A 25969-nucleotide genomic window follows, 5' to 3' on the forward strand; every position below is an offset into this window, starting at 1 on the left:
AATATTGCCACGAAATGAGCAAAGCAGCCGACTCTAGCTATTCTCTATCGATATCAGCCGGATCAGTCCACTATTTTATATAGTAGCCGCATGATCTGTGGAAATGCGGTTCCTCCAAAGAAAGCTCTTGTGCAAACGAAGCTCCTTATATGTGAGGGAAATCTTATCAAAAAGAGTGACTTGATATACAAAATCGGACTTTTCTTCAAAATATTACGAGTCTCATGCTTCTTATCGATATATATATTGCTCAATTCATCAGATATAAGGCTTGAAAGGCACATGTCTAAAAGGGTATACGATTTTCGCCATGCCAATGATAGTTATTCTTTCCCATTTTCTTTGTAAGTCAAGCGTGAAAAATAAAATGCTTTTCATTATTATTTTCCTATTTCATGTTCAATGGTAAAGTTACTTTGCACACAAAGTTAAAAAGTTATTCATTAATATGCCATTTATATCTGCTGCCTGCCAAAACGGCATCAGCACATAAGATTGATCGAACTGAGATTTTAGCAATAAAAACACAAACTGAAACTGGATTATCATGTTATTATTTTAAGTTATGTTCATTTAGTTAAGTGCACGCATTCTGGATTTATTGATTTCTCACGTGCTTTAAATCTGTTCACATATATGAATTAAAGATAAGTCTAACGTTGAATGCAAAGAATTGGAGATTAGTGAGAAGTATATTTTTTGTATATTTTATTTTTGATTATTTCACTTCATTTTTGCGTACTTTAAAATTAATTTAACCACGCTTGTAACTTAAACTTTGAGTTCTTACCTCTCAATTGATTTTCCCTGTGTGCTCATAGGGAAATGCATTAGGGAAATTGCCAGGCTTAAAACTATCGATTTAATAGTCCATCAATTGACAGCATCCACTTAAGCCCCGTAACTAAGCGAATCGAAGTCAGAGGGCTTTAAGCCGATTTCGGCAAAGAGTGCTGCTCAATGGCGCTATTGTCAGCGCATTATCGGCTTACCATATGCATGAGTGCAGGCTCAAATACAAATACATGCACAAACACACAGATGCACACTCACAGACACTCACAGACACAAGCTAATAGCAACAACAAGTGCAGCCAAATATCGAATGTAGCTCTTTGTGCATTTTCACAAACATTTAGCTAGTCGTTTTTGTAAGCGACATTTATTTTAAAATCTCTTTGTATGTATGTATTTTTGTACCCTGTGCAAATTGAAAATGGGTATAAAATATCATGTTTTTATATCTCATGAGTTGCCCTAATATCAAGAAATATCTAGAGATATCTATTTCTATATGTAGGTTTTCGTATATATACATAAATATACATATACCGCTTTTGATAAGTATTTCTTTGTGATAATGCCAAGTGTAAGCCCTGTACATGTGAGCAAAACAGGGACTATTAACACTCAAATTATTCATGAACGAATTTTTCATGGTGTAGGAGTAAGAGTGGAAGAAGCACAGCCGCGATATTAAGGACGTCGCTTGTGGCGAGCGTGCTTGTGTGTGTGTGTATGTGAGTATGTAAGTGTAGGAAGGTCGAGCGCTTATTATGCGGGCAATCTCGACTTGTTTATTTTCTTTTGAACTTCCAGCAGGTAAATCAGTAGGTTTCCACTGCCTGCCATAATATATTAGACTTGATGTGGAGAGAAGTTCAAAAGTGGTCAAGCTGCCAAATTTATATATTTTCTTGCTCTAATAGAAACAGACGGACGGACGGATGGCTGCACAAACGAATCTAAGGACAGCACGAAGGACTTAACAAAATCAATGTTCATTTCTTGAACAATTTATAATTATATATAATAGCAACGACCTAGGTTATACTGTACTTCGCACCATAACAAATAAGTTTGCTGAAAAAGCTCTGTATCTATCCAGAAATTTAAGCATTTTGTTTATAGCGAGCTTAAGCTTTACTTATCCCAAATGTAACATATAACCCACAGGAATTTATGAACTAGTAAAGTTCTCATAAGCACACAACATTCCTTTTACAAACCGTTGCTCTACAGGGCATGGAACCTACAAGGAGTGGAGCCTTTAATAAATAATTAACCTTAAGCCGATTGTTTTTAACGAACGGCACATGAAGCCGCCAGTCAGACACAGGTGCAGACTGAGGCACATGCTCAAGCCGTAAATTTGACAGTTAACAATTCTGTTTTTCGGGTTGTGCACATATTTGCACTTAATATTCGTCACACTGAAAAATGGTTGATTGATTGGGAAACGTAATCCAGTTAACTAAGTTGTCGCCTACCTTCGTTAAGGCAACCATTTTTGCTGCACTTCAATGAATTTTGGGCTGAAGAGACTTTAAAATTGATGTGTGTGTTGAAAATGTGATTTATGAGGAACTGAGCAAAGTAGCCCAACGAAGCGGGCATCCGCTTTGTGCGCTTTTCATTATGCGGCAACAATTTTGTGGCATAAAATTGATGATTTTGGGTCAAGGTGGAAAATCTTAAATATTGATGGGGTAAACTGATGCTATTATCAAGGCAGAATTTGCATATTGCATTTTATCATATACTACACATTATATTTAATTCGTTTGTGGCCTATGGGATGGTTCTGTTCACTTAAAAATAAATTGAGCAAAGCAGATCGAAGATTAAATACCCTTGCAGTGCTTACAGCTTGTGCAGATATGTAAGTAAAATATTAAAGCTAATCGCTGACAAGTTAAACATCTTTAAAACAATATCGTTTTTCGTACAATACCCGATTTTCAACTAATTATTTCTGTGTTGATCCAACTCCATGTATCTTAACAGAGAAAGAATTCATAATGCAAGGCAGATTTTGACATGTAATAAAGTATATATATAAAAACATATACCATAATGGCTTGCTATCGACTTAAGTACTCTTACCCACACTTTGGCAGAGCTTAGTTGTTTTCTTGCTAGAATTGTTGCGGCAGACGAACTTTTAATCTGTGTTCATGAAACAAAACTATTGTACTATAAAATATAACTAAAAACTTAACACTCTTGTAAATCTTGCTCATTACTGCTTATCAATTGCATCTTTCGAGTCTTCGCAATTGGAATATGCCCCGTCACATTCCTTCTCCTTGGCGATGTCATCTTTTATTTGCTCTTGGGCAATCGAAGCATTTTGGTCTGTATCTTCAACCAATTCTGGCTCTACGATTTCTTCTATAATCTGTAGATCGGTGGCCAAGGCATTCTCCACGGTTACCTTCATTTCCTGAAGCTCAATATTGAGCTGCCGGATGCACATCAAACTAGTCCGAGCACGTACTAAGGCTTGGGAAATGCGTTCACGTAAATTTTCTTGCTCGATGCGCATATTTGAGGAGTTCTCCCTAAGGCATTCCAATATCATTAAACGATGTTCTATGTTGTACAAGTCCATAGCTGAATTAGTTCAGATACATTCAATTTTCAATTTTAGAGCGAGTTGTGTATAGGCTTGTGTCTTTTGTTGAATTCGTCGAATAATATTATAATGACTTTATTGTAGACGCCTGCTTGCCAAGCCCACCCACAACATTAGTTGATTGATGGCATTTACTTAATACAATTATTTGATTAAGCCGATTAAGTACTTGTTGGCTTATCTGTTTACTATGGTTGACCAGCCGGCAAATCGATGTCGTAATAAACTCGAAATTATGATTCACAATTAAGGTATTAAAGGCCTCAGTCCATCTCTTGGCTAAACTGGCTTCCCAGCTTTTGTGCTGTGTGCTGCATAATTGATTATCCTGTGGGCAAAATATGTCCTTGGCTTGCGACTTCATTTTCCCTTCTGCTAGCAAAGTAGAAGCTGTTAAGCTCAATGTTGATTCAAATTGCGTTGACAGCGTTTGCTGGATTTTATTTTGATTTAATCTATGTCTTTCTCGTTTTATCATAAGACAAACCTTAATTCTTTCTCATCTTACTTTTAGTTTTGTTTTTTTTTTTTTATAATTTTTTAAGTGAGCACAAATTTTAATTGCTCAAAGCACATGATTTTTTCCTTTTTTTTTTGTTGCTTATCTTTTTGCACTGTCCACTCTCTAAGGGTTTGCTTGCCCTAATTGGATTAATTGGCATGCTGCGGGCTTGCCTTGAGGTTGGGTCCATGTGACAGTAAAAAGGGCGCTGAAAATTAAAAAAATCCGTTGTCTCCTTGATGGAGGTTGTAGCAAATTGATCATCTATATAGCTTTAAGCAAAATACATATAACGATTGTAATTTGTAATGATTTGTGGATCCGTTTTAAACTATGAACGAGAAATATAATATTAAAATATTAGGAAACTGCATCTTCCTCAAAATATTTTATTTGTGTCATTTATATATATCCAACTAGAAAAACACATTAAATGCTCACAAAAGCTAATACTACATAATTTTATAATCGTCCACACTGGAATTTGTTTATGCATAACTGATTTCGTTTCATACTAAAAACATTGTCCATTTCGCTCAGTTTCTTTGTCAGTGCAAAATATATTACGTATACGCAGTGGTCGCTAATCAAATAAGCTACGGAACAGGAACTAAAACAAAAACTGTAATCCGAGACATGAAACTCACAACGCACTCAAATCCGCTTTTAAACAATTTGTCGGCAATTTAGCTAGAGAGGCGCACACATACGCAAGATGGTTAAAAAAGCACACATACATGCATGCACATGAGCTCTGCTGTTTTGCTTTACAGTTTTGTGTCGGAGACACAAGCGACACCTGTTGCCTTCTACCAGCAACTTACACTCAATTTCATATGCTCACTCAGTCTCTTTCGGCGCTCTTCTGCATATTTGTTGTGCTCTGCTCTTTCGCCGGCAACAACATACTCATATTCGGTTTGGCGCCATAAGGCAATCTGTTTTTTCTCACTCTTCGCTCTCCGCTATGCTTCGCGCTCAATGTTGGAGAACTGGTGCTTCCAGCTGTGGCTTTGGCATGCCTTGGCTCAGTTTACATTTCAGTTCAGTTGTCGCTTGTTAGTCGCCACGTGCGGTTCGGTTGCTGACTTTTGCTCCGGCTCTGGCTCCCCCTTTCTTTCTCTTTCTCACTCGCTCGCTGTGTGACCAAATAGTACGCGACTTTCTCGCACCTCTCTATGTGTGTGTAAGTGTGTGTGTATCCATATTGAAGCTGTGTGAGTGTCATTCGCGTGTTTAATAAACAGATACATCGACAAGTGGTACAGATATTTAGACAAACTGGCGGTCAGGCGGACGGGCGAACGAACTGAAATTCATTTCCATTGCGTTGGCGTTTGCATTTTAGCTGCGTTGTCATCGCCGTCGCCGTCGCTGCTGATTTTTCATTAGTTTATGCAGCACAATCTATATGAATTTTGAATTTTTTTATTTTTTTTTTTTTTAAGTATTTTATTTGCCCGCACATTCATCATTTTACGAGTTTGCCCCTATCTTTATTTGCCTGCTTGTTATCTCTGCCGCGAATTTGAAGCTGTAATCAAATTTCACGTTTCATTAAAATTATTATATCTCCTTTTTCCGCCGCGGCTGCAGCCGCCGTTTTGTCTATGCCAAAACAACATCAAAAATAACAAAAATTTCGCCAGAAATTTGGCTTGCTTGATTTTATTTGGCTCCTACACTGGAAAATTATGTTTACACAAAACAGTAAAAAAAAAAAGAAAAGAAAATCGCGAAAAACGAAACAAAAAGAAAACAACATTGCCAGTGCAAGGGAAGATACTCGTACTTTATAAGCAGCGCGACCTGACAAGCGTTATGAAGAGTTTTCCAAACTTGGCTGCATGCCGAACTAGCAAACTGATGCATTAAACTAATTGCAAAAACTTTGCGGTGCGTGTTTTTAAAGAGCAAGTCGGTAAAAAAAGGAGTCTAATAAATTCAAATCATAACAATAATATCTAATTTTGCTTGTGGCTTGTTGGGTTACAACATCAAACGTAATTCAATCGGTAACTATATCTGATATAGTTTTTAAAAAATGTCTGAGCCAAATGTGTGCATAAATCTATAAGCATGCATTATTTTACATTATAAAAATAAAATATTTAAAAAATAAAAGTGTTCTGGGAAAACATAGTCAATAAAAATTACAAATATACATTTGAGTAAATATTGAATATGGCAATTTACAGAAGGAAATTAAATAATATAAAAATTAGTCAAATAAAAATGCTAACGTTAATGAAAAAGACTATTGAAATTGAAGTCAAATAAATTATTTGCAAAGTAAATGAAGCGGACAAAATATTTTATTATGCACACATATATATAAAAACAAATCTTTTTGAAAGCATACAAAGTAAACTATTTTATATGTTAGTAGAATCGCATTTATGTGCTCACAGCAGAGCCAGCTGTCCAAAAAAAAAATAGGCCATTTCAATTCGCAGTGTTTCATATATATGTATATATATTTATTCATGTATATTTCCAACAGATATTCTTTGCTATATTTAGATACAATTTATAAATGCCGCGTTAGACTACATTGCGTATGAGTAATTTTCAACTGTAACGAAGATTGATGCAAGTTCTAAATACAAATCAAAATCTATTTAATTAATAACAAAGGCAACCATTTCCAATTGCAAAATATTTTGTAAGCAGTTTTAAAGACTACGCATAGTTTTTGTTTTATTCGTTCATAACAATAATAAAAATACCTTTTTGTTCTTGATACAATGAAAATTGCATTAGTTAGTAATAAGTTGTTTTGTGGATTTCACATGACGCACTTAAGTTGACTCCGATAACTCTGTCTTATTACAAATGGTGCCCTCTTTAATTTGTTGCTGCATCTATTATTAACTTTCTTTATTGCAATTTATTAGATTAAATTACGGCTTGAATACGGCAAATTGACAGCATTGTGAGATTCGCTGACTGGAAGCAAAAGTTTATTGAATCAAAGTTTTGTTATTGTGTGCTTGTGCTCGTATTATCTCATCAAATTTCCCATTTTCAAAGTCAAAAACAATCACGAAAGCTTATCAAAACGAAATCCGCAAAAAAACTAAACAAAACAAAAGCTCAGATTAATAGTTGAATTAAAACACATATTTCATCGCGTTAATTAGTGCGTTAATTATAATTATAGCTGCTCTTGTCGAGTCAGGTATTCAGTCCCTAAATAAATATAATAGATAAAATATAACAATCAAAACGCGTTTTGCATAATATAATTAATAAATTAATTAAAAATTATTTTTTAGGTGCGAGCTTGTCTAATTGAATTTAAAAAAATTATGGGTGAACTGAGAGTTATTATTAATAATACATAAAATATGTATGTAGCTCGTCAGGTCAATGACAGTTAACTGTTGGTTAAATATCAAATACGTTTACCATAATTTCTCCTCTTTTAATTAAACAAATGCTCACATTTCGTTTTAGTTCCGCTTTTGTATTTGTTTATTTGTATGCATTATACCCATTATAAGGGGCTTTACCGAGGGTATGTTGGTTTTGTTTGAACGTATGAAACACGTATTAGTAGTCTTTTTTTGTTCCGTCTATTGACAGAGCAGATCGAGTTTGTTGCTACAGCTGCTAAGCTTTCTACATATCCACAAAAAATTGTTAGGTTCGTTTGTTTTGGGCACAACTCAAAGAATTAAAGAGAAAAAGTAGACTTTTTGTAGAGTATACTCTGTTCAGGTATATTTGACTTTTTAAGACCAACCGCTGTTCCTCCTCTAATTGAAAGATGTATTGAAATGTTAATCACTCTTTACATAAAGCCATTTACACTCATATTTAAGTCCTACATTTTTGTATTTTACACTACTTAAAATGAAAAGCCGGATGCACATTTATAATTATCAACGATTCCGTAAATACAACTCATATTTTACATGGCTCGTAAATCAGATAGAGTCGAACAAATATCAAGTACAACGAGAATGTAAGGATATCCTCGGCACACCAAAGAATTAATACCTTTCCCTTTCAAAATGCTGAGATTGTTGAAAATATCTTTGTAAACAGAGTATTTTGCCATACAACTAATCTATTGTGCAACCGATTCTTCCTATTGCAACTATATGATATAGTGCTCTGATGTTGGTAATATTTCGCATACTTATAGGGGTCATAGAAAAACTTATAAATGATAATTTATCTTGATAAACATACAAGTTTTCTTCAGTTTCAGACTGGGGGTTGGGGTTGGGGTTGGAGATGGCTTCTTCTATGCGTTGCACATTTAGTGTCAAAATTATAATACCCTCTACAAGGGTATAATGAATTGATTAATTTGTACGATTGGCCGCCACATTGGCAGCGGCCACTTAACTTGGCAGCTACATCGAAGCGCATGAAGAGGGAAAACTGAAAATTATTAAAATAATTAAGCCGCCAGCGAAAGTAGCGGCTCCGTAGGCCAACACAAAACTTGACAATTTTAATGATGTTTTAAAAGTCGACATCCGACGTTTTTGTGTGTGCCGCATAATTAACACTTCTGCAACCGCGCGGCAGGCTCTGGGGCGCAGGACGTGTCAGATTGGGCGTTAAATGTCAACAATAAGCTGGCGGGTATTCGAGAGCTGCTGTTTTCCTTTCGTTTTTTATTTTCATTGGTTTTATGAATATTAAGCAGAGATTTGTGCCAACAAATCGCTGGCGATAGTCAACCAAAAATTGTGGGGATTTGTGAAGCGGGCTTTGAATTTATGCAAAATACGAGATTCGAGTTGTATTTTTCTACTTTTTGCACCGTTTTCATCTCTACTCGTTCTGTGAGTGTGTGTGTGTGTGTGTGTGTGTGTGTGTTGGGGTTTTGCGGCAGCTTCATTGCGCATTCAAGTGGCCCCGTTCGCCAAATGAAACTGAATATGAAAATAAAACCAAAACTTTTCTACATGGCCAATTGGGCATTTGAGCCGTGAATTGAAAGCTGGCACTGTTCTGGCTCTGCCCTGCTTGAATTGACAAAAGTGCTGCATTGGCCACCGAGTCCACCAAGTCCACCAAGTCCACCAATTCCGCTGAGAGTCTGTCCAAAATATATAAAGGACTGCTCGAGCAGCGCTGCTTTCATCAGCATTAGAGAGTTTTCATATAGCCTAATTTGAGGCGCTTTCAAATTACGTATGCGTAACGTGTTACGCGCGCGTAGTAAAAGGCGAAAGATGCCGGCGCGTTAAAAGGCAAATTAACAATGGCGAATACCAACATAAACAGCAACAATGACAGCCAGAATAACAACGACAATGCTGGCTCATCAGAAAGGTAAACAAAATGCGCCGTAAAATGGCAGGCATTTTGCCTACAAAACGAGCTAATTAAATGGCCATTAAAAATTCATATAAATTTGTTGCATGTTCTCACATGCTTCTGCTGAGTGATTAATTTTCATGAAAGGAAAAAGTGCCAGCAAAAAACTGGACATTACACAAAAAGGTCGAAACTCGTACCAAAAATTATGCTCACCTTTATCCATATTTATACATAATGAGTGTGTTCACGAGTATAATTAACATTGAAAGCAGCCCGTGCGTCAAATGTGAATATTCGAATATGCAACAACGACGCACGTCCTTTCACACACACACACACACACACAAACGCACACACAATCTGAATACATTTATTTAAATTAAATGCAACATATGAAAGAGGCAAAGGGAAATGCTGCTATTTTGCAGTTTCGTTCTGCGAAAATCCTATAAGTAGTTGCTGCTAACAATTTCTATGAATGCCCTTTTGGCTAGTTTTATGTTTCTGGTTTGATACCATTTTTTAGACGATTTATTTAGAATTTGGCAAATAGCTGCCGCCCCGAATTCAAAGCTCAAATACCAACAGAGCTGAGGTCCCATTAGGACTTTTATATTTTCCTATTTTTAAGCACACGCAACCGCACACCTGCTGCCATTTACACCATTTTATTACGAACATTTTGCGTGTGTGCCCTTTTGCTGCGGTCGCAGTTCGGTCAACTAACAAATAAACACACACACCCACACACACCTACGTGTATATGTTATTTGACACATGTATGTCATGTAACACATGCCTATAGCTAAAAAACAATAAAAAAATAAATTTTATCTTTGTTTAAGAAAAAATGCAGCTGTTAACTGACGCAAAACTCTTTAAACTGGTTAAAACTACAAAACAATTAAAGCTGCTTTTACAGAATCAAAAAAGTAAAAGTATTTCAGTCGAGAGCACCTGACTGGAAGTACTTTATTAGAAATAAATACATATTATTCGTCTTCTTTAAAATACAATTATAATTATGCGTCCATTTGTTTTGCAGTTTGTGTAAAATGTTGTATTTAATGAAGGTGTTTAAAATAGTTCCGTGCCCATATTTTCATAAATAATATTTTAAAAAGTTGAATCAACTGAAAACAAATATACCATTTGTAAGCCCTAAGTACAAAATTGTATGCCACCCTCTAATGTGCGCTGCTTGTGATATGTGTGTTTGTTGTTGTTTGTGAGTTTTTTGTGTCTATATAAACTATATGCATATGCACACATACATTTAACTAATAATAAATGTATGCCACGTACGTCCGTTCTTTTCATTGTGTAGAAGATCACTTAGCACTAAGCAAATGCACAGCGATTTATTGAATCAACTGAACGCGAATCAACTGATCTGTCAGCAGAGCTGGAGAAGAGACAAACTGAGCGCAAGAAAGAATCGGAGAGAGATTTGGGGTGGGCAAGAGAGATTAGTCATATAACCCAACTCGTATAAAAACCTGTGTTAATGCACAATCAAAGCACACATATGGCACATCAGTATTTTTAATAAGACTTATCACATATTATTATTTAATGATGCTGCTTTCGCATTTGCGGCTTGCGGTGGCATTCAAGCGATTCGCTAATTTGACACGCACACACACAAATGGGCTAGCGCGAACAGTTAAATTGATGTGATAGTATTATTATTATTATTATTATTATTAATTTTCTTATATTCATCTACTTACCAAATAGCTTTTAATAGGGATTTGATCCGTTGAATAGAAGACTTTGCTTATTAGTCTAATTGAAGCAAATAACAAAGTTGTCTCGATTATGCCTCCATAGAAAAAACACTTTAATCTCAGCTGCAATTAATGTTATAAAGTATGAACAACATTCATCTCACACAACACGAACACGAGCACACCCACACACTGACACATGGTAAATAGTTAAAAACTAAAACCGTAACAAAACTTTTTATTAAGCTCAAGTGTTTGACCCGTCTCAGTCGCCCGCCGACAAGTTGGAAAGTGCGCTCATTGAGGAGACGTGTCCGTTTTCCCTTTACTTTTTTGCACAGATGACGGACACAAGTGGCACTTCAATTAAAATGATTGTCTTAATGCTGGCCAGCCACTCCAGCGAAAAAGAGAGAGTGTCTGTCATTCGATGTTCAAGTTTATGCATTCACAGTGGGTAACGAGCTGACCCGCTGTTCGCCCCCCCCTCATGCATGCCTCAGTGCGGCAGCAGCAGGAACAACGACACTTAATGTGCTGAAAATAACGCACTTGCACGTACTTCTCTAATTCATTTAATTACACTCACAATTACCACAATACTTTTTGTTAGATTTTGGCAAAGCAAAGAGTTCCTCGTCGTTGATTCTATTGCGTTAAATCATTTAAATGGCGGGTAAAGTTAAAGAAAAACTTCCATTGTAATTTTTTACCATCACCATCTTTGCACCACACTGTCTTGGTTTTCTAGACGAATGTTATCTAATCACAAAAAAGTTAAATAGTTAGCAAGTTTAGTTTATTTATGACGTTTACTTATTTACGCTTAAGTGCGGTCTTGGGCCGATTAATGGACAGCTAGAACCTATACATAATAATCATTATTTATAACTAATTAAATTTTTATTTAAAATTTTAATTATAGACACATTAAGTAGTTAGTCAGCAAACATTTCCTGCTTCTGCATAAATATTTAATACTATTCGAATTAGAAACTACACCATGTTGAACTTATCTTTTGAGCATGAAGAGCAACTAGACTAAAGGCAATGAGTTGCATGCCTCAAAAAGGTCTGGTTAACATAAACAACGCAAATCATCCAACGATAATGGCCACTTAGAGCCATTAAATATGTCATGTGGATGATATCGATAAGATTGTGTCGCGTGTGCGTTTAGCGGACAATCTTATCGTGCATCAACGAATGCTCTATAAATTAACATCGCTTCAAGTCTCAAATCAACTGCCAGTTGAAATCGTAGCGTGCAATGCACTTTCAAAAGCAGCATTGTCAGAAATATATCAAAGGCAATGGATATGCAAATGTGTTGCATCAATGTGCATCTAGGCATCTATGAAATTCTCATTAGGCACGCAAATAATGCACAGTAGACTGACTCTAAGCAGTATCTGTTGGTCTTTGTTACTTGGAAGTTCCTGAAGCCTTGTTACTGTTTTTGTGTTAAAACAATCACGAGAATCTAGAGTATGTGAGACAGCTTCGAATTGGCCAAAGACAAAGGCCACATTATATATCTGCAGCTCTCTTGGGCCGTAAATATTTGTTGAGACCTGCACGAGAGTCGGGTGCAGAATCAATATTTAAATTTAAGCAACAGTTTTAGGAGCATACACAAAAATTCACAATTCACCACAAGGCACGACTAGGGTACCATATATTATATATATCTATATATTATATATATATACATGTGACTGTCCTGTGCCCAGAACAATGGACTTACAGACCTTGTAACAGTTTGCTGTGTTTCGGTACACTGAGAGCAAGAATATGTTACATTTACGCTTACCAGACATACAATAAAGTAAATAATAGCAAAAACCATTTTAAAATTGCAAGATTTCAACCAATTTTATTTTAATGATACTGCTAATAATAATAATATTCAATAGCCAACACAATCTAAACGGACTTACAATGGTATTGTTCTCTCAGTGTATATACGGGAAAGTGGCCATGTGGGGACGACTGTTGCTAATTTGTTGCTTTTGTGCTGGTTGTATTTTTTATGGCCAAGCACTTTGCTATTGGTCGAGCGTTTTATATGGGCCCTCCTGTTGTTGTTTCTTTTAATTAATAGCTTTGTCGGCGCATGGTCGCTTCTATTGTCATTTGGCAATGAGCCGTGAGCAAAGGCATTCGCTTTGATTAGTCTACAATGGGCTTTAACTTGGCCCTGTAGCGGAGGGCGTGATTACAGCTTTAAGGATTACAATCTTAGCACTTCAAATGGACAGTTCCGTGAGAGTTAAGTCGACTCTAAAGCACCCTCAACCCTAAGTTGGCAACCCTTTTAGCTCTGCGCTTTATACTATCTTAAGCTTTATTACAAAACTTTAAGTCTTATACCGAACGCCATGCCAACTGACCACCGTACTGAGTCCATCCACAAAAGCCATTTAAAAGGCAATAATACAAAACACTTCAATCCTCATGAGATGCTCGCATGAGGCAAACAGCTGACGTGAGTTACTAAAAGCAATTTGATGATGGCCGCAGTAGACCCCAGTTCAATGTCCAAGCAAAGTTCACTATTTTATAGCAATCGCAGCTTCTGTAGAGCTCCTGCACATTGAATTACAACAGGGTGTAAATGGAAGTGCTCTGTATAAGTTTTTGCCACAAGCTGTTGCCAGGCTCCACATTTGTTTGTTGCATGGCATTTCATTGTTGCAGGTTCATAAATAAGCATACAAATTTTCATTCACGTTATACTCGAGTCAGTTGTCAGTGTCCTGCCAGAGCCTTGCACGAGCGAACATAAAATTGTCAAAGTTCCCGTGCATATGTGTGAGGTTGTGTGAGGTTGTGTGTGCATGTTTGAAATGTCTTGTGCTGGGTGGGTACAATGCTTATTAATGTCAGCCATAAAGCAAATTGCAAGTGCGTCCATTTAATAACCATCCAGACGCCCAAGGACATAAAAACTTTGGTTCAAGTTTTCCAGCTAAATTAAAAGCTCCTTTACTCACAGTTTGTGTGCATTTGTGTGTGGCAACCAAACTAGTTTTAATAATGTGCCAGGCTAAAGTGAAACATAAAAGTATTTTATTAACTTCAACTTTATGCAAACATCAAAGCGCCATAAAGCCAACCCCACCATAACAAAAACAACGCGCCTTGAACAAAGTGTACTGCGACTTGCTCGCCAACAAGTTTCTTTTTACACATCTGCATGCGGTGCGAAAATATGAAATTCAAATATTAACAATATTTATTTTTTAATTTAAGCTGGCTTTTTAAAGCATTCAAAGCTTATCAGTAAATTGCCTGTAGGCCAAATATTGTTTGCCAACAAAAATTTTGTTCCTGTTGTGGCGAAAAGAGGAATCCACAAAAAACAGGCAAGAAGCGTACATTTTACATAGCCGCCTATTAAATACCCTTCCCTTCTCTTACTATAAACAAACTTGCTGTCAAATTAAGCTTCAATTCCTAACTGATTGTTCAATATTGTTTAGATTTTGATCAATTTTTGTTATCATAGTGAAGCTTATAATGGCTTAATTTAGTTTGATTACGAATTCTTGTAGCCACAATCAAATTTTTGAATACAGACAATTTTTAATTAATGTGACAACTAAAGGTATTATATCGACCCATAGAAGTCTAGTACCTCAGATCCGGGCAACTCTGCAATATGTTGTCTGTAAAATTAGGACAACATAAAAAGATACGAAGCCCTATATAAGCTCACTTGATACTGAACATTTATCCTTCTGGTTTCTTTTAAGAATATTGTATTTCTTTGTTGCATGTATTTACACAAAACTATTGTAACTTTACATACATATACACTTTAAATTCATTTGCACAGAACCCTTATACCCTTTCCTTGGGCCTTGAAAAGTAAGCAGAAAATCACTTGAGAATAAGTTTCGCGCAATGAGTGCTGTCCTTTTCAGACAGCATATTCAATAAGTTAATCCGCTTTTGCAAGGCATCTCAAATTATAATTATGGCCACAGCCAATAAACTAAATTTATGATCTTCCAGTTCTGTGCATCTCCTTTCTCAGCACGCGCTTTGCCAGCTAATCTCAACTGAAGCTGTCAACAAATTGCCGACATTTTGATCGGGATAAGGTCAGAGTTGCCTTCATGCTTAGACAAAGCCCAGTCAACTGATAAGTTTGATAAGAGCCTGCGATTCAGCCAATGACTAATAATGAAAATTGCTTTAACGTCACGCCAATGCCTTACATTAAATAAAACTGTTTTGGAATTTATGCATTCCTTTTGAGATTGGGTGGCTCCAGTTGGTCTCGCTAGTTTGCTAATTGGCTGGTGCCATAAAACTTTATTACTTTCAAATAAGTTTTAGAGTAGAAGGGGGAAAAGAATATGTATGAGTGGCTGAAAACTTGAGATTTACTTGAAAGCCCAGTAAAGTACCTAAGGGCAAATGATATTTTGTGTTGGGCAACATTTTGTTGCATACTTTTTGGGTATTTGGTAGAGCTAATGATGTGCGTGATTCCTGAATGTGATTCCAAAAAGTATATAAAAGTTCATGATAAAGTCACCAAACTTCGCAAAATAGTTTTAACAGTTTCTATTTAATAAGATGCAATTTATATTTTATAAAAATTGCCTTTATTATATATATTTATTATATAACTTTATATAGGCAAAGTTTTTGTTCTCGTCATTTTATCATTAAGAATATAATTTTGTGGATTATATGCTTAAGCCGAATATATATAAAAAATACAGTTTAATATGCTTTAAATATTTAAGCATCATCTGCGGATATATATTCTTAAAACATTGCATTTTGCAAAGCGCTCTTAATGGCATCACATCGCTTCTGGCTCTCCTACTCCAGCTTGTCCTCCTCCTGTCCATCCTTCAGTTGGCCCATGCTCGTGTCTTTTAGAGGCGTTTCTGCAATGCGGCGAATGCACTGAAATAATTTTTATTAAAATGTCAACAGTCTGGCAATGAGCATTGAGCATGGGCATTGAAGTCTGCCAAGAGCTGAAATGTTTGCCAGCACATTGCAGTCATGTATGCATGTGTATGTGTGTGTGTCAGTGTCTGCGTGTGTGGCTAGGACAAAAAGCAGAAGTCAGGCGAGGTAAAACAAGTCAAACAGAATCTACATTAAGTGCCCATAAAGAAACTCTTATTGCACAAAAGAATCTATAGCAATAAATTACGTTTATCTGCAAGGAATCGTAAATAATAAATTTATTTCCGCTCTATCTGTATAATAAAACAATTCCATATTAATATTCGAGTACGTTACATATTACATAAAACCCTTGCAATACCCACTGCTAGAATATAAAACTGAAACTATTGAAAGTGTTGGAAGGCGCGCCAAAAACACGTTTCATATGGAAGCATCGTAATGGGAAACGTGGGCCAATTAGAGGGCAATGATAATTCGTTACTGCACAAAAGTTACTGCAAATCGTAGAACGCTTTTAGGCGCATTACAAAGGGAAACCAACCTGGTTCGCATATCAATGAGAAAGAAAAAACATTTCATTTACAGCTGCCTCTTAAAGATTTGAGTCGCTGATGCGCTTAACAAAAATTTTTTTTTACCTACTCTGCAGCATTTTGTTGCTGCAATTTTCTGCTCTTTCTCTATCTTTCTCGCTTTTTATTTCGACCGCGTTTTTATAGGTCTTCTATGGCTGCGGCAAATAGCTCGCTCATGAGTTGCAGCTTAGCGAAGGAGCAGCAAAAAAAAAATAGGGGGAAAATGCATGTTAAACAGAGAAGCTTAGGAAAATTCTTACAATTTTTCTGTGCAGCTAACTGGCCAACTTTATAAGTACGTACTTCAATTAACTGTACTAAATGTACCCAAAACAAAAAGTTGAAAACTTATACTTATAAAAGGAAAAACTTCACAACAGCCCCCTAGCTTGAAATATAAAACTTTATGTTAAATCGTAAATATTTACGATACAAGAAGTCGCTTCAAATTTAACTTTGTTATTCTGTTCTTTTTGTTGTTGTCCTGGGATCAATGCGGTTAGTGAAAGCTGTTGTCTGAGGCGAAAACCATTGAGATTTGTTTGACAAATATAATAAACTTGGCTTCTCCAGTGAAACATTTGTGCCTTGGGGGTAACCCCGTAAGCAAGCTGAACAATTAGGTTTAATATATGCAGGTTTATATAAATTTAAATAACTTAACACTGTGCGTTTTATTAGGGCTTAATTAGTATGCCATACATTTAACCTATTTCATATAAAATTAATTTAAAAAAAAAAAAGTTTACATAAAAAACTGAAATTAATTCTATGTTTAATTGCGACCATATATTCTAAATTGATTTCAACATAAATAATGTAAACGTTCTGACACATTAACTCGCTTAACCGATTCTCAAACATACATTTGCATGTACCACAATTTTGTCACATAATAAATATGCGTACTCTCTCCATAAACTTTTCGAGAAAAATATAAAATAAAAGTCACTAAAAAAGTAATCAATATAGACAGAAATATGGAAAATACAGGCGCGCACAATTATTCAATAAAGTGAAGAAATTCTGTGAGCCGACACATAAAATGAACGACACAAACAAATAATACAAATATTCGAAATTCAATTGCAATAATAAAAGACAAATGACCGGCAAAAATAAAAATAAAAAGAAATATATACGAATGTAAGCAAATAAATTGCATTATCGTTGATTTGTAAATTTATTGCATGTAAACAAATTGCTTAAACAACAAATCAATTGTCATTTTTGTTCTTGTTTGCTGCTTTTGTAGCTGCTGCTGTCAACGTCATTCGGATTCCCAGGCAAATTGTAAAAGACCAAAATCAAATAGCTATCAAATCGTTGAATTCCAATGAAGCTTGCACAATATAATCCAATTTTAGTGCGCATCAAAACTGAACAAATTTACACAGCAATACCTTAAACTTTGGGTATTTGTTCTTGGGTGGCAGCAGTTGGGCTGAATATTCATTGCTTATGAACTAGTTCCTCGCCGAGCTGCCTGCAAGTGAATCATTTCTTATACTCTGTTCACAAATTGATGATGCGTATTTAATCTCTCAAGAACGACTCAGTAAGCTATCAACCCATATGATTAGGCAGACTGTTTGATCAGTTTTTAGCTGGGAACAGACAGAGCTAATTAAACATATTTAATTGCACACTCTAAGAAATAGTTTCGGGCAATGAAATAAAAAAGTGAGTACCACAAGCATTGTTAACATTGAATTGCCAGTATAAATAATACATTTGATATGATGGCTTATCGCATAGTCACCGTCATAAAGCTTATAATGTTGATAAAAATAGAGTATCATTTCATATTAGTAAATGTTATGGCCCGGTTTAAAGTCTATTTATTGTGCTTTTGCTTCGACTCAACGAGTTTCAGGAGTTCAAGCTCTGGCCCAGACTGTGCCACAACCCCTTTCAGCAAATCCATTAAAAAACAGGAGCGGCAAAGTGTACACTTCTTGAATGTTTCCGCACAGTTTGCTTTTGCAGCACTTGCACTTTTTATTGCCAGACGGAGCCGGTCGGAGCCAAAGGCGCTGCCCGCAACCAATTTTGGGGCATAAATTCGTTCGGATGGGCACGCACAACAAATTAAAAGCCAGTGAAAAATCGTGGGTCGGCAAAAAGAAAGCAAATAAATTGTGGAACTGGCGTTGGGTGGGGTTGGGGTGCGTTCTACTTGGCACTTCAGACATTTTCACACGACAATTTGTCTCAGCTTTGTCTTAGGCATTTTTGGCAACTGATTACGTACAGGCAATGCCAGCTGATCCCTCGTTAGATGCAGGCCTTGACAAGAAAATATAAACGAATTGACACTGAATTTAATTTTGCGTCAAGGCAAGCGGCATGGACGTGTGTGAATGGGGTAGTTATAGCGCGTTCTTGCCACGACTTCTGACATTTGAATTGGTAATTTTCGTTTCGCTGAATGCCAGCGCATAAAAACTATGCAGACAGGCACAGGCACAGGCACAGGCATAGGCACACCCGCAATACACACACTCACACAGTCCTTAGTCTTGTTTATGCCACAGCGGAAATTGCCTTTTTTGTGCGCCTTCCGGCCGCCAGCCATTCCGTCAGCATTACGCTGCCTCCATAAGCTACCGTCATATTTGCCGCATCGTTTGGCATTTCTCTTCCCTGTTCAACGTGTTCACGCCTTTGGCTCAAACGGTAGCTGACAGCTACCGTTGCAGGATAGCTGTTCGCTCCTCTATGCCACTCCTTCGACACCCGACACCCGACACCCGACACCCGACACTCGGCATGCCACGCATAAAGCTGTCAATGTCAATGTAACGTGTTAATTTCAAAGTGGTTTAGTTTGTTGACGCAGCTTGTTAGAAAGACAGAACCAAACCGCACCGAATCGGGCCGTTGCCGAGGTATCAGACCCTAACATCGCCCCCCCGAGCAGCAACAGCAGCGCCTCAAACCAATTTCTGGGGCATAAAATGTTTTGTGTTGAAGCACATGTGGTTTTAATGCCTAAGAGCAACAGGATCAGGAGCAGCAGCCGCAGCAGCGGCAGTAGCGCGGGACAACCCTTTCTTTTTTCTTTTTTTTTTGAAACCCTTACCACAAAGATTGTCGGCTGCCACTTAGACTCCTGCTTCGACTGCTGCTGTGGCATTTGATTGATTGAACTCTTTTATGCTGACTGCTTAGTAGTTGCTCTGTTGACGTTGTTCGCATTTTGCTGGGCACATTATGCTTATTGATTAGACAGGCGCAGGGTATGAGCAGTGGCAACTTGTATTGGAATGTTTTCGTTTTAAAATGATCAATAAGGAAAAAGGCAAATCGAAAAACTAGTTAGGATATGTTGGCCTCAGTTTAAAGTATGGTTCTCAAAGTATTAGGACACATCAAAATTATGTACCCAGGCAATTTAATACTGTCTTGAACTTTCTCCGTCGTAGCAAGGCTTAAGCTAAAGCTGGAAATCCACGCAAATTCAAGACGTAAGAAACGAGGTCCACAAAAAGCCCACATTAGCAGCTTGTTAAAATGTATGGCCTCATCTGGTGGCGCTGCCATAGGACAGACTCGAAGTGAGTTTTAGGTGTTGCCCCAGCCGGAGGCTCGTTGTAAGCTGAGGCCATGCCTCGTTTTGGTGATTGGCCAAAATGCCAACTGTCATGTGAACGTGGAGGAGCTGAAGTTGGTGGCTGGACCCGATTCCTGCGCCTAGTAATGGGCTGACATTAGGGCGCCATTAAATTGCGGCTCGACTGTGGCAGCTGTGGCGGCTGTAAAGTTTCGGCGAATTCGAGCATAATAAAATTTGAGAGATTTCGCACGTTGACAACACTGCGAAAGGCAAGTCTGGCAGACAAACAACATCCTGACATCCTGGCACAAAAACCAAGTACCAAAAATTGAAAGCACTGAAGCAGGAGCAAAAACAACGTATGGAGTTGACTACAATGGCCCCAGCATGAATGTAAATGTCTTTCGGGCTGGGACACTTCAATGCAGCTGCACTGAAAGAGTGTTCACACGTTTTGGCCAGTGGCTAGTGGCTAGTGGCTAGCGGGAGCAACGTACTCGAAAAGCCCAATGCAGGGACCGTTGTGCAACATGGAAAATGTTCATAAACTAGTTAAGCCAAAATTTGGGAAAATGCGAGCAATGAAATTTGCTTGTTGTTTCTGCACTTCTGTTGTTGTTGGGCTGTTGTGGTCTGTCCATCATTTTGGCAACTGGCAGCTGGCAGTCGGAACAGGACAATTACCACACAACAGCAGCATTGACATGCTTAAACGTGCTCGTTATTGCCTACGTTTATATGAGCAGCCCGCACAACCAAACAACCAAACCAAATCGTAGCCAATTGTTTATGTGTTCTGGGACACAAACGCATTCAGGCAATTGGCAAACGCCTTGCAGCTGATTTTCATTGTGGAGCAAATCAGAAAGTCACGCCAAGATGCCAAGAGAAGCATCCTTTTTATTCGTATAACATACTTTTTTGGTGCACAATTATTTACCATCACTTTGAAGTCCTCACACAGCGATTTTCTACTTACAATTGATTCCCTTGCAGAATGTGCTTTTTTTTCAAACCAATTTCCAAAGTAAAAATGCCATAAATCACTTTTAACTGCCACTATTTTGTGCTATTCCGGTCAGAACTTTTACAACAAAGCATTAAGTCGCAGAGGGCACAACTAACAAAATACCCTGTATTATGGAATACTCACAGAAACTCATAAGCGAAAAATACAACAAAATAACATATTTCATCTTTGATTTGTTGGAACAACTTTTAAAAAAAAAAAAACAAACCATGGCCAAAATGTCAAAAACATGGCATTTAACATGGCCATTCTTCAGCCAAAAATTTGATTTGGCCTCCTCGTTGGAAAGCATTTGCTGCTCAACCCCAATACATAGTTGACCGCAATAAAAATATGCTCTGAAACATGGCGTATGCGCAATATAAATAACTGAATGAATAGCCGACTGAATAATTGACTATATGACTAACTGACTAACTGACTGACTGATGGATGGAAAGTGAGTGAAAGTGGCATTCTCTGCACTTGAAGCAATTTGTCTTGCCACATACGTGACTTTTGCGATTCGCTTATTTTTAACATTTCTTTCCCATTTCTTTGGCATGTCAACGGGCGAAAAAAAAAACATTTCGCTAGTTGTTCGCTTGCCATTCGCCATTTTATTACATTGCTCATACGCCGCGTGTCAAGGTGCGACTGCGAGGTCAGCACTTTCGCTTTGCATGCATAGCAAATGCCCCAAATAGTCAGTGCGAGCGAGATAGCCAGCCTGGGAGACAAATGGGCGGCAAATCTCTGCGAGCGGAAGTCGCGCACTTGGCGCACTTGCTGACTGGGGATGCTGAAGCGATTGCACAACATGGCACACAAACTGACACTGATACAGTTAACTGTCGCGGTTCGCGCTGCTGTTGTTGTTGTTCTTGTTGTTGTTGCATTTTGTCTGCTACACCTGCTGCTGTTGTTTCCGGTCGTGTGTTGTGTAAACGCTGTCATTTGTCTCTCTGCACTGCTCATTAGGTTATGCAACTGAGCTAAAGAATCGGCGGGGGGTTCGGGGACGGTTAGTGAGTGAACCATATGCACATAACAAGCGGATTATTAAGGGAAGCTCAATGTCAAGTGATGGCATGCTTAAAGCGCTTAAAGCGGACACTTCTTGGCCAACAAACGACTGCAAGAAACACTCAAAAATGCGCTTTGGGAACAGCACGAAAGAGACAAGCCAACAAAATGTAAGAGTGTGTCAAACAAGACTGTCCGACTAGAAACTACCCTCTGGGCTCTAGATTCGAGGCTCAAGCTACTTTCCTACTTAAAGCTGCGCATTTTAGACAGCAGTGAGAGTAACAGCGAATAATAAAAATAGAGGGAAAAAGTATAAGATATTCAAAAATTATAGATATAGATCTTTGTAGACGTTTCTGATGTATATCAGCTGGATCGACTCCTTGTCGTATAGTGTTACATAATTCCTCTCAATTTCATGACACCCCTTTCAGTCCTTTGCAGGGTATATAATGTTTAAAAGAAAACTAAAACCACCTGAAAGCCTTAAGGTAAACTCTCAAAAGATAAGAACCGCCCACAAGACGCAAGACCATACACACACACATGCAGCTCCGCAGATGCAGGTGCTGCGAATGGCGGTCACGAGTGTGTGTGGTTGGGGGCAACTTAAGGATACTGCGGTGCATTTGTCTTAATTCGTGACAAATGCAAGACAGGCCGAACGAACAAACAGCCAACTAAGTACAACTAAAAGCGACAACAAGCTGCTAAGCAGACTAACTGCAGCTGCCAGCAAAAGTTCACACGCCCACACATGCCCCAAAAGATTGGATGCCACGCTACAGTGGATAACAGGGAGGAACTTTGACTTAGCTCTTTGTACAGTGGGTAACCGGGGCGAACTTTGACTTGGCTCTTTTCAGCTGTGTTGCCATTAAAATAAGTATTATCGACTTGCTATTACTTCCGCACGTACTTTGCACAAAGGCTTAAAGTTAATATGCTTAAAACAGATGCGTTTTTAAAGCTAATTGCATACATTTTGATTTGTAAAATTCTCTTCATTCACTTAGTTTATTTATATTTAACATTATCTTATGCTACTGCGACATGATAAGCGTATATTTTTCTGCTTGTACCTTTTAATTATTTAATCTTAGGATCTTTATTTAATTATGGAACATCTTTTCAAATCTAAAAGGTTTCTTTTGTCTATTGAACCTTAAATGACCTTTTGAATTCTTGAAGTAAAAACAGAAGCAATAAACATAGAAAAAATGTTATTAAATGAACACTTTTTTGGCTTTGTAGGCCACTCTGTAGCTGTGTGTCTCAGTCTTACCTTAGTACTATTTGTCAGTCAGATGATCTCGAAACATCCTAAAATATACTAAAAAAAATTTTCATTTTTCGGCGTACAAAATTTGACACAAAGTTCTTCCACACATGGCATCTGCCGCCACTAACAAAAACAAACCGAAAAAGGTCATAACCATCCAATCGAAAGAAGATTTTGATAGGATCGTCGCGGAGGCTGGCAATAAGCATGTCCTGGTGGAATTCTTTGCTACCTGGTGTGGCCCCTGTGCCCTGATTGGGCCACGCCTCGAGGAGCTTGCCTACGAGTATGAGGATTGTTTACTTATTGTCAAGGTCGATGTGGACGATCACGGTGACCTGGCTGAAGAGTATGACGTCAGCAGTATGCCATCATTTCTGATCATTAAGAACAAGGTAAAACTAGAACAGTTTGTGGGCAGTAACGGGGACAAGGTGCAAAGCACTCTTCAAAAATTCTGCGGCAAGCCAGATGACAAAAAAGCACCAGTTGCCGGCCCCAGCGCACAGCCAACTCAGAAGACCAACAGACTGGTCTCCATGCTGAAAGCGGTTACACCGAGCAAATCGAACAACATGCCAACGGACAAACAATAACAAGCCTCTGCACAGATCGAGTTAATGAAGCAAAATCGCTGATTGACGTTCTCCTTAGAGAATTTGTAGACCCGTTTAAATTCAAGGCCCAAATTGAACTGTGTTTTTGTATTTCGCATCTTAAAGCCGAAATAAAAAAGGTTTTTCGATTTTCATTTTTTATCATCGATACATCTTTCGAAAACTAACAACGAGAAATTTAGCTGTTAATGTTAAAATTGAAAGCTTCGCTCAGTTATAACACGAAATAAAATTTTCTACTAGAATAGCCAGTAAATATTCTTCTCTATCTATTCTTCTGTACATTTCAAGCAATCAATAATATCGCTTCTGCATCTTTTGAGTATTTAGCGTTCCTTTCAAGAGCTAATAACATCATGTTTAGTGTGAAGGTTGACCTATAGCAACTGCCTGCCTAGTCTTTCTTTTCTTAGACCTTTAAAATTAAACTATGAATGCCAAATTTAGTGCTACGTGCTAACTTTTCTTCATCGTATATCCTCTGATTAGAGGGTGTCTTCTCATTGGTCACTCCCGACCAAAAAAACCTTGCTATATTTCCAAATGAAATCAAAGCAATATTTCACGTTCTTTTTCTCCATTATAATATACCAAATATGCTCGTCATCTGAAACATGAACACATTCTTTTTACTGATTTTATTTTTAAAAATTTAACTAATTTAATAGAAGGAAGCAGCCAACGATTTTGTCCGGCTGGATAACTACTGCATCCAACTGAACCAGTTGCCCGGCGGGAAAATTCTTCCAGAGTTCATCAGCATTTGCCGTTATCTTTGCTTGGCTTATTGAAAGCGCATTTTCCTTATTGCATGTGACTCTTTTTTCCTTTGTTTTCGTTGTTATTATGTTTGGCTTTTTTGCCTTAGCCAACTTGCAGAAAAATCAAAAAGTTTTACCAACGTTTTATATGAGAAAATGCGCTGAAAAAGAGTGAAAATGAGGGGGAAAGGGGCAGGAAATGCGGAAGGAAACAGTAAAGAAAGCGTCATTCCTTCACTTTGAGGAACAGACATTTGCATTTTTATTAAAATGAGAAATTGCAGCAGTTGCCGTTGACTGAAATGTTGTCCTATTGCTTTAGCCATGTACGGATATTGGTTGCTCGAGGTCAGAGGTTAAAGTTATTCGATAGTTGCAAAAAATTTGTTAAAAGAAACTGTTTATTTATGAGTTGAAATTTCGCAAATATAAAGTTATTTTTGACAAATCGCTAGAAGAAAACTTCGAATTGATAAAATTACTCTTCAATCTTGTTGCACCCCATAACATGGACCCAAGTCATTTTGATAAAACAAACTTGGCACGTCTTTCTTTCTTTCTTACACCTGTGCACTTGTTGTCTTCGAGTGTTAAAAATCTTTAAGTGCTTTCATGATGTGCCGGCATCTCTTTAAGATTGTTTTTCACGCTTTCCCGGTTTCCCGGGTACACCCTTCGTTTTGTGCTTATCTACTTCATATGCTGGGTGTTTATACAGTTACTGCGGCTGCTTGAGTGGGTGTTGGGTAAAATAATAATGAATTTGCGGCATGCCACACAAACACGCTCAACAGCAACGCCGGCGCCATAGCACAGCATGCGCCAGATTTAGCCCAAGCTATCAAGAAGATGCACATGCATCAACCCGAGCCCGAGCCCCATTTCATGCCACACACATTCCACATACGCCGCTGCCCGCTGGCTGGGCCACCAAATATGTGTGGCAACTAATATGTTGGCTGTGTCGCCTCTCGGAGTCGCTGAAAAATGCAGTGACATGTGCTACAGCTACATCTGCTGCCGCTCCCCTCAGGCGTCCACTTCGCAGCTGCTCCATTGAAACAAATGCGCAGGGCGTGCGTATGTTCTAGGCTAGCTGCTAGCTGGAAGTATGTGCGGGGAGCTGTAAAGCTTTGATGCGCTGAACAATAGCTATAAAAAGGATTAACTTGCATAACAAAGAAGATGAGGCCGTGCGTGGATGGGTGGGTGGGTATGTGGGCGTATATTTGTATAGGCGGACAACGTTGCGACAGGCAG

General features: G+C 37.8%; 3 protein-coding genes across 11 annotated transcripts in view; 2 read left to right on the forward strand and 1 right to left on the reverse strand.

The window, feature by feature from the left end:
* ome (dipeptidyl peptidase 4 omega) overlaps positions 1–25969 on the forward strand; it is a 69849-nt gene that overhangs the window by 28426 nt on the left and 15454 nt on the right. For 2 of the 9 annotated variants that reach the window (XM_070208288.1, XM_070208289.1), the window contains exon 1: positions 4966–5137. The exons of 1 other annotated variant lie outside the window; for it this stretch is intronic. The gene's annotated coding sequence lies outside the window, so the exon portion shown is untranslated. Of the gene's footprint in view, positions 1–4955; positions 5138–25969 lie in introns of those variants that run through there. 6 more of the 9 variants (XM_070208290.1, XM_070208291.1, XM_032434836.2 and 3 more) reach the window with 5 other exon arrangements.
* LOC6624397 (uncharacterized) lies at positions 2925–3486 on the reverse strand. Its single transcript, XM_002047858.4, has one exon. It carries the CDS (start codon positions 3392–3394, stop codon positions 3023–3025), a length of 372 nt encoding a protein of 123 aa, XP_002047894.1. The 5' UTR covers positions 3395–3486; the 3' UTR covers positions 2925–3022.
* On the forward strand, positions 23339–24082 carry LOC6622235 (thioredoxin-2). The gene has a single exon (XM_002047859.4). It carries the CDS (start codon positions 23439–23441, stop codon positions 23925–23927), a length of 489 nt encoding a protein of 162 aa, XP_002047895.1. The 5' UTR covers positions 23339–23438; the 3' UTR covers positions 23928–24082.

This window comes from Drosophila virilis, chromosome 3 (assembly GCF_030788295.1).
Source record: "Drosophila virilis strain 15010-1051.87 chromosome 3, Dvir_AGI_RSII-ME, whole genome shotgun sequence".
Lineage (NCBI taxonomy): Eukaryota > Metazoa > Arthropoda > Insecta > Diptera > Drosophilidae > Drosophila > Drosophila virilis.

Bases quoted from the DNA above. Each gene is read 5' to 3' on its own strand.
- LOC6624397 (XM_002047858.4), bottom strand. From the start codon at position 3,394: ATGGACTTGTACAACATAGAACATCGTTTAATGATATTGGAATGCCTT.
- LOC6622235 (XM_002047859.4), top strand. From the start codon at position 23,439: ATGGCATCTGCCGCCACTAACAAAAACAAACCGAAAAAGGTCATAACC.